The sequence below is a fragment of the Tetranychus urticae genome, chromosome 3 (genome assembly GCF_039701765.1).
Source record: "Tetranychus urticae isolate SD_2017Ah chromosome 3, NJAU_TeUrti_SD_1.0, whole genome shotgun sequence".
NCBI classification, from domain to species: Eukaryota; Metazoa; Arthropoda; class Arachnida; order Trombidiformes; family Tetranychidae; genus Tetranychus; species Tetranychus urticae.
The window spans coordinates 9,179,278-9,192,747 of NC_142960.1; the positions used below are offsets into that span (position 1 = coordinate 9,179,278).

General features: G+C 31.4%; 1 protein-coding gene and 1 long non-coding RNA gene across 6 annotated transcripts in view; one reads left to right on the forward strand and one right to left on the reverse strand.

The window, feature by feature from the left end:
• Positions 1-13,470, reverse strand: part of Nrx-1 (Neurexin 1) — a 58,610-nt gene that overhangs the window by 6,823 nt on the left and 38,317 nt on the right. The window contains exons 5-8 of the mRNA XM_015937186.3: positions 9,719-10,023; positions 9,240-9,266; positions 7,410-7,568; positions 5,705-6,569 (exon numbers count right to left, since the gene is read on the reverse strand). Of these exons, the coding sequence (XP_015792672.2) occupies positions 5,705-6,569; positions 7,410-7,568; positions 9,240-9,266; positions 9,719-10,023 (1,356 nt within the window). The remainder of the gene's footprint in view (positions 1-5,704; positions 6,570-7,409; positions 7,569-9,239; positions 9,267-9,718; positions 10,024-13,470) is intronic.
• LOC107369385 (uncharacterized) lies at positions 2,428-9,440 on the forward strand. 5 transcript variants are annotated; one of them, XR_016199728.1, is made up of 10 exons: positions 2,428-2,711; positions 2,921-3,013; positions 3,116-3,495; positions 3,550-4,248; positions 4,322-4,433; positions 5,352-6,767; positions 6,899-6,960; positions 7,079-7,216; positions 7,333-8,732; positions 8,878-9,440. It is a non-coding gene; the product is annotated as an uncharacterized LOC107369385 (long non-coding RNA). The 5 variants fall into 5 exon arrangements; XR_016199727.1 differs by having other exon boundaries at positions 3,116-4,248; XR_003083496.2 differs by having other exon boundaries at positions 2,431-2,824; positions 3,116-4,248; positions 7,333-8,159.

The window sequence follows — 13,470 nt, forward strand, 5'->3', positions numbered from 1 at the left end:
TGCTCAATGAATTTGAAAGGGTCAATCATGTAAATCTTGTTACACTGTATTGTCCAGATGTCAATAACCTTCTTAATAATGTTATAAGGTTACATATTAATAAAGGTAAAAAAATTGTTTGTCAGAGTAAAGGTTTCCATGTTAAGCTTTCATGATAAAACTCCAAGAAAAGACATAATGTTCAATTTTAAATTATCAATAAAATGTAAAAAGACTATTGATAGATGGTTGTTATAATAATAAAAGTTGTTGAGCGTTGGTTTCAAGTCAAGTTAAATCCCAATGCAACATTGATGATAAGTTAAATGGAAACCTATCAAATCTTGAAATAACTTCAAGTGAAAATTGATATTAAGATTTTCACCGAGTTTGCTTCATTCAAGTGATCACCAAAAAGAGAGACAGAATTGAGTGAATGAATTTGGCCCCAAAAAAGGGAAATATCATGTCGATTGAGAAGAAGATAATGAAAATGATGGTGAACAGTAGCCCAAGAAATTGTGATTCATGAAGAAGAGGCAGAGGGTGTAATGAATGATGATAATACAAGAAAACAAAATTTTAAAACATGGTGCGGATGGTTTAACGTGAGATGGATGATGGTTTGATTTTTGGAGGAATTTTCAAAATGCACAAAACAAAAAGCTCGATAGTCATGGTAGACATGAAATGTTATATGGATGTGGCAAGTTTTTCATTGTAAATGAGGTGTGTAACTCGCATGCAACTATTTTTGCCTTTGCTCATGTTGTCTTCCTTTTGAATTTAGTTGCTGTTGTTGTTGTTGTTGATATAACTGTTGTACCTTCTGTTACATAGTTGAGTATAAAAAAAAGGTTATTACAATAAGTCTTTGCCATGAAATTCATATCAAAAAAGTGTTCCTCCTGTTCAATCATGTCTTGCCTTTTCCATCCTCATCATTTTCCTCTTTCTTTGATCTATTGGTTCAGAATTTTGTTTGCAACAATTTTCTTCTTCTTTTTTTCCTTCTTCGCCTTTTTTCCCATCAAAACATATTACCAATGTTGTAAAATTTTAACCGTGTTCAGTGAACGGCGTCGATCTTGCCTTGTATCATCATTTATCATCCCTCTTTGTTTCAGTAAATTTTATGAAAATATACATGAAAATGAGTGTAAATGTAGAGCCTAAGAAGACAAAAAAAGGCAAAGATTTAACTGAACTTTGACTCTGTTTCAAGATTCTTCTGCATCTCCACAGCAACACTAGTTTGTTTTGCTTGTAAAAAGATGTACAATACAATTCAACTAATGTAAACTTGATGGAAAATCCATCACAATTCAGGGTGACTTTTGTCTTTGTAATCATTCAATTGGTGTTTCGACTTGCAAGTATTCCGTAAAAAATATGGTTAATTTAAATCAATCATGATTGAAATGGGCAGCACATTTGTTGGTTTATGTTAACTGGTTGACCATCTGAAGTGCTGGTTAAAGAGATCCAATAATGAAACTGATTCCATTCACTGATAGACTCCAATCTTTTAGGTTTACAAATTTCGCCTCTTGATAATCAATCTGGTTTGTTTAATGGTTAATGAGGAACCATGAGAATTGTAAAGATGAAAAAAACGAGTGGTGAAAAAAATGAACGGCTCACAAAATCAATTTAACAGCAATCACGAAACCATCTTCTCTTATTTTTTTCAATGAGGTATCAACATGTTTAAAAGCTTCACAAACAGTTTTTTTCCTTGCTTTTGTTTGCTTGTTCACCTTTTTTCTTCTTCTCCTTCCTCTTCTCAGATTCCTTGATTACCATGTAAATGTAATGGCTTCTCATTTGATGATGTCGACAACACTTTGATCATAATGTCTCACAAGCCATGTTTAGATATTTGATGAGAGACTAGGAAAATAATCGATAAACATCCGTTAGTTTAATTTCATTAAGCTAGACTTTCATTATTAACCCCTTTGCTCTGAACAAGTTGCCAAAGGAATTCACTTAAATTGAGTAAAGATTTTCATAATTAAATTTCTCAAATTGTTGATATGTTCAGTTGACTATGGATATGTGTAAGATGATACAGAAACTATCCAAAACATGGAGAAGAACAAAACCAAATCACAATTAATTTAATCAACAGAGGCAAACTAAAAAAACATCTCCAACTTATTCACCTTATTACATGAATATGGAATATATAATTTTAGTTTTGTATAATTTAATTTTCTATATTATAAGATTAGTTATAATTATCAATAATTACATTATTAAATTAATTGGTTTCTCCAATGATTTTGATATGAAAGCATAGACTATGCCCGCAATGGCTTTTCACATTCTTACCTTGATTTAGACACAATTAAATGAAAATCAAACCTTTGATGAAATCACCAGAAAAATTCAAACACCAAAAATAAAATAAATTGAATTGAATCAAAAACAGCAACAAAAACAACGTTAGACTAAAACGCGATCAACGCCATCTGCTAGTGTCTCTTTGATTAACTAATGAATGATTTTTCTTTTGTTTTCATTTTTTTCGTTCATTAACAGTTGTTTAAGGTCTTCTTTTCATCAAAATTTAGTCATGATTAACAAATATTTTAAAATTGTTAATTTAGTTTAATCAATAGTAATTAGTTTTTTCATTTTAGTGAATTTAAACTCGCATAATGTCAAAAAACTGGTTGAATTACAGTTATATGAGCTCTACAAGTCAAAAGAATCTCCAGTTAACGGTTTGTAATGTTTTGTTTTTTGCTCTTCTAGTTTATTACTCATTAATTGTCGAACAAATTTTACCCTGTAACAAGTAATTTACAAAACAAAATCATTTTGTACAGTAAAGTAGGTACAATAATGAAACAGTATAGTTCATTAATTCATAAAATAACCCATTTTTTTTCTTTTGAAATCCTATCTTGTCTCTTTCCATATGTAAATTCAGCTGACGCGATTCCAATTTGAATGCAAAATTTACATCATAAGCAAAAATGAAACATGATAATATGATAGGCAATATCAAGAGGTCAAGTTGATTGTAAGTATTTATTTTGCTCTATTCAGCCATTTCTATTTCGTTCTTTCGTTTCAAGCTTTTTCGATCATTTTTTTCTGGTTACCCTTCTTTACATTGATCTAGCTGTAACTATATGTCTTTGTTGGCCATGGAAGTAAAAATTGTTTACTCTCAGGATAAAACTTTAAGGACAATAATAGGATCATAATTGATGACCTTCAATCAATCACATGAGTATAAAAAGTGAATTTTCAATGTGAATTGAACAATTGTTAAACATCGCCATTACTTAAATGGACTCAGCTCTCATTCACTTAAATGCTACCTGAACAAAAAGACTAGGTAATGGTTACCAAGTATGTTTGACTTTCGCTCAACCCAACTATAATAAAATAACAACTGACAATATCGAGTTACAGTGATATATCAAAAGGAAGCTGGAAAAGAGAAAGGATAATGGATAAGACAAAAAAGGAGAGTAGAAATAAAATGAAAAACAAAAGGTAAATTTCAAGTAATGTTGAAATTTCAAGATGAAGTCAAGCGATTCTTACCAGGTACTTGTGAGTCATTGATATTGCTGTTATATACATATAAATGGAGAATAAACATGGAAAAATGAAGACAAGGAGAACAACAGAGGAAAAGATGGAATAAAAGAAGTTGAAAAAAGCCTAAAACTCAAGAATCTTGCAAGATTTAGAGGGGAAAAAAGAATTGAAGAGATTGTTTTTTTTCTTTTCAATTAATTGGTTTTTGATTCGCGAGTTACTTTAAACTGATGCCAACAAAAGTGTCTACATTCAACATGAACCAAAAAACTGGAATGGAAATGAACTAAAGTAAAGAAAAGGAAAAGCAAAGAAGGATCACAAAATAAAGATAAGAAGCAACTTGATGATGAGGTTAAAGTTGAAAATGAATATGGAGAAGCAAATAAAAGCAAAGAAAGGTGGAATCCAAGAAGAAAAATGGCTTCGAGAAATGTATAGATAAACTTGGTTTCAATTTTAGTTTTGATTTTTTGCTCTACTTCCATTGGAAAGGTACCATTTCAAGGGTAAAAGCTTAAAAGGCGCAGCTTTTTGTTTCTGTTGACTATGCAAAACAATTTTTGCATGCAAAAACAAAACTAAGATGAATAAGATGACGAAGAAGAAGATGGATCTTTCCACTTTCACTCTCAATCTAAAAGAAAGCAAAGATATACTCATTCGTTTAATAAGATGGATATTTCATAGATTGACTCCAGGGAAGTAAGTTTTCCCGTTCATGATGTAGAAATTCATACTGAATAATGTTTCTCTCTTTTTCTCTTTCTCTCTACAGATTCTTCCCATTTAATTTCTCTTCTCCTTGTCATCATCATCATCACCGTCTCTACCACTTTTAAACTACTCTTAGTTTCAAAGCAACCCTCTTTTCACTCAGAATTGGTGAGGTAAGTAAAGAAGTGACAGGTAAAATGATGCGATTGACTGTGAATGTTGGTTCAAGCTTGAAAACAACTTTAACTCGTTTCCCTTTTTCCTCTGTCTTCCTTGTTTGTCTTACTAACTTTCCCTTTCTTCATTTTGTATGTTGGAAAGAGTTACTATACTTTTTAGTGAATACATTATTTGAAAAGGTATCTTGGGAATTTGATGAAAGTGAGTGAGAATCTTTTCTGATAGAGATTAAGGTGAGTGTGGGAGGGAATTTGGGAGTTTGGAAGACAAGAAAGAGAGATAGAGAGAAGGTAAGAATCAAAGCTAATCAAAAGGATTTCCTCAATTCACATTCATCTTGATAGCAACGATAAAAAAGTAAGTGAGAAACGCCTAAGTGAAAAAGATTCTTGACAAAACTTGAAATTCTTGTGAATTTTTTCCTCTCTTCATCACCATCATACACTTTTTTGAGAACAAGATAAAGATGATGTTTGTAACGAAGAAAGTAAGAGGTTCAACAGAATCAATGATAATGACATTTAACGATATTCATGGTTCTCTGATTAGTCTTTTTTGATTCCTTTTCTTTTTTACTCTTCTCTTCATCTTCATCTTATTCTTCATTTTCATTTTCTCCTTATCTTTTTTTCTCTTCTCTTTACTCTTTTTTCTTCCTGCCTCCAAATAATACTAACATTGCCTTTTGAAACACAGCTTTGAACATTTATTACATTTACAAATTAATGTATATTTGATTCAGATTGCCTTGTTTCACTTGGTATATATTTTATACTCTCAATATTTAAATGAATTTCTATCGCAATCTCTACCATTTTATCTTTAATTTTCACCATTATAATCACAATCAGTTGCTAATTTGAATCGTCAATTTTCACCTCCTTCTTCCTTCTTCTCCTTTTTTCTTGTAGGAAATGAGAGGAGAAAATTTTTTTGATGCTTTTGGCCTGTTAATGTGAATATTTATCTGCATCATTATCATTCCTTTTAGCATTCATTATAATGCTAACACATCATCATCATCATGGAAACTATTACAATTGAGATTTAAGAGGTAGCAGCAAAAAGGAGGGAATTCCTTGTGATACATCTAAGCTTGTTAATGGACTCTTATCTTAAGTTGAGATCACAGCCACAACAGGGCGAAAGTAAAATACATCTTTAAGTGGTTTTTATTTCAAACGAGAAGCAGCATAAATATTATCATAATTGAAAACGGAAACATGATTATGGTAAATCTAAATAAAACCAAGGAGCCTCTTACCTTTAGTACAAACAGGACCAGTGAAACTAGTGGCTCGACAATCGCAAACAAATCGATTCCATCCTTCCATACAGATACCTTCATTGAAGCAAGGTTTTTTATCACAGTGACTTGGTAATGAATGGCATGAAGGTTTAACTGAACCTGAATCTTGTTTTCGGGCAAACGATGCAATATCAATGGCTTGATTATTAAGAACTAAATCACGTATACAGCCAACATAACCGTATTTCAAAGAACCCGCCCAAAGTTCTGGAGGCACCTCATTAAAAGCCTTTCTTTGAGAAGGTCCAAAACTACCCAAATAAAGTGGACCCTCTAAATCAAGCTGATTGGATGTTCCAGGAGTTACAAAGTCAACAGCTGAATCATCAACCGTAACTCGACCCGATTTTGCTGTACGCAATAAGGTTATAACATGCCAATGGGAGTCATCAACACGACGTGTTGAAGCTTTTACCTTAATTGCTCCAGAACCCAGATTAAGAAGTAGATAAATTTGTCCATCCAGTAATTCAAGTGCAAAAAAGTCACTTGGACCTGGTGATGAATAAAATGTGGAAGAGGTTAAAGAAGATGAGACGGAAGATGTTGATGAAAAGCTGTTTCCATTGACTCCTCCTGAACTATACATGAGTACACCATTTGGTTCATTTGTTCGCATCTTGAGTGATAAAGAGCCTCCCTTAACAGCCTCCCACCGGGGTAAGGCAAGAAATGAATCTTTGGTTGTAAAGGTTACCGGATCAGCAGCTTCAACCTCTTGGCATGAATCAACGATGTTTCCCTTTACCTGGAACAAATTGAGGTCACTTTTGGCTAAATCAAGTATATCTAGAACCATGGAGTCTCCAATGAATTCAACCTTGTCCAGAAAAAAGAGGAGGAAAAATGTTGAAAAGGGAAAAACAAAATCAGAGAATGGAAAAAGGAAAGTGAAAAGATAAAATGAAGCAAAAATGATCAAGATTAAGTTATCTTCACAAGATTAGAACAATATTTCTTTTCTGCTTTCATTATTGTGCTTCACCGGTATTGAGTGATTGATTTGATTGGGATGTTTGTAAGTTTATTGGATGAATTTCATTTGATTGAAGAAAATGTTTCCTACATTAAATGAAATTATCATCTCTTTTTCCTCTTAAACTTTTTCTAATATCATCTCTCATCTTCTTTCTTCTTCTCTGCCTACAGATACCTTTACCTGTTTTTTCCCTTACTATTCTGGCCCCTTTGTCATCTACTGGGAGTTTCTGGTAAGCATTTTTTCCACCAAATAAATTACTGGGAGTGAAAATAGTTACAACAGAAAATTTTCGTCCATCGTTTCCTCATCTTTTTTTTATCAATTTAACTTTATATCTAATGATAAAGGTTTCTTGAACAAGATGACAACTTTACTTTCTACCTTTTATATCGCTTCATATTCACCTCCCTTTGATGTCTGATTATTGCTACAGTTGGTCAAGCAAACCGTAATTCATCTTGTGACAGCAAAGCAGAAAAAAAAGAGTAAGTCTTTCAATTTACTATTCTTCATCTTTTTTTATACATTATTATTATCATTATTATTACCCATTACTTTTTTCCTGACTAACTTTTCTTGATTTTATCTTCACCTACTACAGATTTCCTGAAGACACACTTTCACTCTTCTTTTTTTTATCATCATCCTGTATCTTGCATTGGTTTATGCTTAACTTACCTTCCTAAGGCAACCAATAAAGTTGCTTTGTACCCTTGAGCCCGGAAGCTGTTCAAAATGGTCACTTCCTCCGATAAAAAGTATTGAACTGGACAATAGAGAAAATGAACCTGTAGTTGAACCTCTTTCCGTGTAAACACCGTCAATTGTTATTGAAAACTGAAAAGATCGAAAGCAAAGAGAAAGAGAAACGAGATGAGAAGTTATAAAAGCAATTCATAAGGAGAAGCAAAACAAGTAAAGATGAGATGAAGAGGGAAAAAAGATGGAGTTCAATAGTTTGGAAAAGGGAAAAAGTCAAACAACGAGAGAAAAAAGACAAAATCTAAATGAAGATGAATACCGTTGATGAAAGAAGAAAGAAAAAGAAAAAGCCATAAATGAACAAAAAAAAAGGAACGATCAGATATAATCTTGAATACGATGTGTAAAAGTGGATGAAATGTTGCCTTTCATTTTTACCATGTAAAAGTTTCCCTTGATGACTGAAAATCACGATTAAGATATCATTGAAAATGTGATGACAGACAATGTAAAGGAGGAGGTAAACGCAGATGAAGAGGCGGAGGAGGCGGGCAAAAAGATGAGGAGAAGTGAACAAAATATTACTCGAAGCTATTATACATTTTACAAAGAGGAAACTCTCATGATGGTGGCGAAAATAAAAGAGATGAAAAGGGAGAAACAAAAAAAGAGTTATCATCAACCAGCGTAATTTAATACAATAATCTATGGTTGATCCATTGAAAGGTGAACAGTAATACACAAACATACACATTTATACACATACAAAGGAACGAGAGAATTGAAAATGATTTCCATCAATCAATAGCAAATCAATATATGAATACATATATACATTTATAGCATTTATACAATATTTATAATGTATATCTGTATATACATGAATTTTTGCTAATAATCACTGTAATCACTGTAATAGTAATAACCATAATAATGCTGTTATTGTGGTTAACTTTAACGAGAAATGAAAAGGGAAGGAAAAAAAATGAGAAATCTTTTCTTTACTTTCATTGTTATTTCATGTGTATTAGCGTGAATCAAAGTAATTTACTTAGGGTATCAAATGAAGGATAGGTTAAGAGTTAAGGGAAGATGACTTTGAATTGTTAGTTGATTAGAAGTCGCAATTACCTTGATTATCGTTAAATTATAACAAACCTAATGAATCTAAAGGGAATTGTTTAACGTGGTAAAACAAAATCAAGGTAAAATGTATGTGTCCAAATGTGTATATGAGTGTGTAAAAAAAGAGGTAATACTCAATGAGGTATACAATTGCAATGAATTAATGTGAAAAAGGTAAGAAAGGAAGATAATACAAATTAAGATGAAATAGTTGCATGTAATAATATTAATTTGATTTAAGAAATTTAGCCAATTGTATTAGTTGCCTTTTGTCATTTCACTTTCTGATTAACTTCTTCAATTGTCTCTTTTTAAATAGGTAGAGATGAAATGGTTCAATTGATGGTCATCTAACGGACCCAATCAAGTTAATTTAAAAGGCCGAGTCATGGTTAATTAAAGAAACGTTTGGTCAATCAAAGTTAATCAATCTTTTTGCCTTTCTTGGTCCACAATCTTAAAGTCTTATTGTCAATTTAAATTGGTTGACTTTTGTTTCGCTTACTCTGGCCAATAATCATTTTTCATGGCAACTTGCTGTTAAGATGAACCTGTTAATGAACAATTACGACTCGAGCATCATTTTCATCAGTCACCTCAACAACAGTGAAAAGTAATTGCAATTCAAAGATGTTATTACAATAATGAACAACATTACAAGTGATTGATTGAACAACTTACATGACAAAAGCTTGTTGCCCGATTCATCTGTAAACATTGGAAAAAGAGGAAAAAAAGACAAAAATTAAAGTTCGCTCATCAAAATATAAAATCAATATCATTAGATAAATGTTTCCCTGTCGATGAATAATTATCAATATAAAAATATTTGTAATACTAAATGAAAAATGTCTAATAAAGAAACAAGAAAAAATCGCAAAATCAATTTCATGTTGTTGCTGGTTAATTCAATTTAGCTAATGATTTATATAATAATAGAAGATATAAAATCAATAGAAAAAAGAAATTAATTTTCTAAATACATTTCGTGATCGTTGCTATCGAAATAATTGTTCAATATTATTAAAAGGTTAATGATAATAATTAATTGGGTTACTTTTGGGTTTCGAGAAATTGGTTGTTGGTTAAACAAATATTGGTAGATGAATGTTGCTTTTTTGCCGTTCACTGTGTGAGTGGCTTGTTGAGTTGCTATTTACCTCACGAACTTTCCTGTGTACCAATACTTTGTGCCATTGATTGTCATCAAATCGGATTCTGGCTGGTTTAACTGTTCGCTCCGATAAATTGTTGCCCAATTTAACGCTCAAAGTGACTCCACCATCTCTAATTGCTAGATTAAGATAATCACTGTAACCATCACCTGAATAAAATAGCAGGCCGTTTGATTGGCGAGACTTGAAGTACAGTGAAATCTCATCACTCGAACTGATCACTGATTTGGTTATGTTATTAAAGTAAATAAATTCTTGTCCACGAAAGGTTGCTTCAGGGGAATGTTTAGCTGTATTAAGAGAGTCATGGAAGAAGAGGAAAACAGGGAAGAATAGAAGAGTTAATTAAAAATTGATAAAGTTACTGATGATATAATCATTTTAATTGCCAGCTTTTGATTTATTACTTGGTAATAAGGTCTTCCAACACTGTTTGGTTACAAGTTTACCAAGCAAAGTTAAACTGTTAAGTTAAAGTCTTTAACTTATAATGGATAGCATTTCAGTTTCAAGCGATTTTCTATCAAATTATTGAGCAAAATTTGCGACCAAAAACAGAGTTGAGCATTTACTATTTGCTTAGATCAATTGCTACATTAAACGTTCATAACAGCGGTGTCACAACATAACATAACAGTCGAATAGCTAAAGAGCTATTTGAAGTAAATTGAAAAATTAAGTCAATTTTGATCTTTTGTTACAATAATGATGAGAAATCAATTGATTAGTTAGTACAAATTCTGTCGGTCAAACTAGATTCACTCTTGGGCTTCAACTAACTGTTTAGGCCTAAAAGATTGTTACCAAAAAGACACAATAAACTCAATTGTAACATTTATGCAGATATTGACGCAAATATTGAAAGAAAACTGGGCTCAAATGGGCGAATAACTGATCAAGACTGGTGTTTAGATATGAACATTCAGTCTGCAGACTTATTCTCAAGTTTTTGCTCAATTTTTAAAAAATTGTAACCTCGGAATTTCGTATAATTGCAGTTTAATTAGTGCAAGTTGTTCAAAAAGTGTTTAAAAAGGCTCAGCAAACACAATTGTCACATTTTGCACAACTTGATGCAAATCCCGAAAGACAAATGGGCATAAACGGGTAACAATGAATTTCTTGCGAGTTTCAACTCTGCCAGTTTGTAGTGGCATTAAAACTGCGTTTATTTGTCTGATTCATAGATTTCTCCGATGAATAGTTTTCGAAAAAATCGAGTTGAAAGTTGAAACTTCGATCGCTATTTGTGCAACAATGAAAACAGATTTTTGCATAAAAACTCATTTCCCTTATGTTATTTTTGTTAGTCAACCGAAAGATACACTTATTTTGCGAAAAAACATTCTATTTTTCCTTTAAAACCCATAAGTTCGATTGTCCGTTAAACCGACTTTTTTCACTGACCGTGAGACTTAAAAAGCTGTAACTTATAATACGTTCATAAAAATTGTCATTACACATCATGGATTTTATCATTTTTTTCAAAATGTCAACTGTTCTCTTGATTTTGGCCCTTGGCCTTAAAACTTTGAGCTTCGATATTTCCCGAATGGTTCAACCTACAGTTATCATTCTTTGACCGAAAATTAGATACAATTATGAACTATGATAAGACACCCAATAAAATCTGAATTAACTAATTTAAGAATGAATATCCTTCTAGAATAAATCTTTGTGTTTGAACAACAATTCAACTTCATAAAAAAAGCTAAAATCTGGTATCATAACTAATGCAATGCTATAACTTTGATTTTTAAGATCTTGAATCAAATAAAATTTCAATATATTATAGCCAATGATGCTATCTAATGATTGGTGAAAGAATAATGATTGTAGGTGATGCCGTTTTCAGAATATTGAGGACTGAAGTTTTGCGACAAAAGTCCAAAATCAAGAGAACCATTGGTGCACTGAAAAAAGTATTGGATTGTTGATGTTTACAGATGTTTTTTATGCAAGAATAATAAGTTATAGATCTCTAAAATTAACGGTTACAGAAAAAGGTCGGTTTAACCGAAAATCGAATTTATCTGTTTTGCTGAAAATCGAAAATTTTATTGACCAAAATAAGTGCATTTTCTGATAGGTTAGCAAAAGTAACACTGATAAACTGAGTTCTATGAGTTGAGTTGCTTCCACAACCGCACAAAAAGCCTTCAAAGTTCAGACTTCGAACTCGATCTTCTCGAGAACTATTGATGAGAGAAACTTTCAACTCGCATAAATAGGTTTAGTTTTTACACATCTATCAACTTACGGAGTCTAAACTTGCGAGAAATTTATTTTTGACCGTTTATGCCCATTAGTCTTTCAGGGTTTACATCAAGTTGTGCAAAATGTGACAATTGTGTTTGCTGTGCTTTTTAGAACAACTTAAGCTAATTAAACTGCAATTAAACGAAATGCTGAGACTACATTCGGTTAAAAATTAAACCAAAACACGAGAAAACAATAGTAAAGCAAATAATCTTATAATACGAGCTGGATATTGAGTCGTACAGGCTAATGATCTAAAAGAATCTGTTTTGAAATTTAAAAGAGTGTATTCTCATGGATTCTCGATGGATATTCTCATTAATTAGTTAACTTCGTAACTGAGTAATTATTCTCGATGAAAATGTATCTGTTGAGCAGTTGATTAATTGGCTTTTAAATGGATAAAGTTTAAATAATGAAGTTATTGAAAGGATGAATTAAATTTACTAATTTGGTTAGCAAAAGGAGAAGACACTTTTTGGCTTGTAAGATTTCACTGTAAACCCTTTACTATTCAAAATATTGATACAAAAATATAAGTGTTAAAGCTTAAGCTGTTTCATAAGCTTCTTTAAATCATCAATTTACCCTGAATATATATCCATAAATGATAACTATTTTGTTTTATTTAAATCAATAATGTTAAAATAAGGTTTCAAAGCTTGAAAGCTACATCGAGTTTAACTCCATGTCTGGATAAATTGAAAGGCTGAATACAACTCTATTCAACTATTCAATTTAATGAACTTTTGACTTTTTTACTCCAATTTTCATCTGCTATTTAACCAGGGATACAAAATGATAATCAAAATGTTTTCACTTAAATTGAACGAATTGACTTGTAATCAAATCAATTGCAATTAAATAGCAATCTTTGAATTCAAGAATCGAAAGAATCTGCAATTAAATAATGACTTTTTTTGTAAAGTTAATTGAGATTGAGTTACTCAGTTGTTATAGCAAATAGTTGATATTATTTTAATGATATAACAAATAAGCTTGGATGGTTAGATGATAATGATGAGTGATAATTGTCAGTGAGTTGAATAGTCAAGAATTTAGATTGAAATTATTTCAAATTATTTTGATTATTTTGTTGAAATATACATTTTCAAGGTGGAGAGTTGAGGGAAGATTGAAATAGGATTGAAATTTGCAAGATTCAGGGTTGACCAAACAAACAATAAGCTACATAATAATGATAATGATAGTAATAAAATTGATGATGATGGTAATGAGATTGTTATGTGAATCAATTGAGTGTTAAAAATGTCATTTGAAAGTCAACCAAAAGTCAAGAATAGAAGCCAAATCAAATTACTTGGATAAGAATGAGGACCGAGGCAGAGAGATGAATAGATGATGATGATTAGAGTAAACATGATGTGTAATAATATTGTCATGATAATTGAGTTTAATCAAGATACAGTGTGTAACGATGAAAGATAAATATCTGAATCGGTGGAAAAAAAGCAATC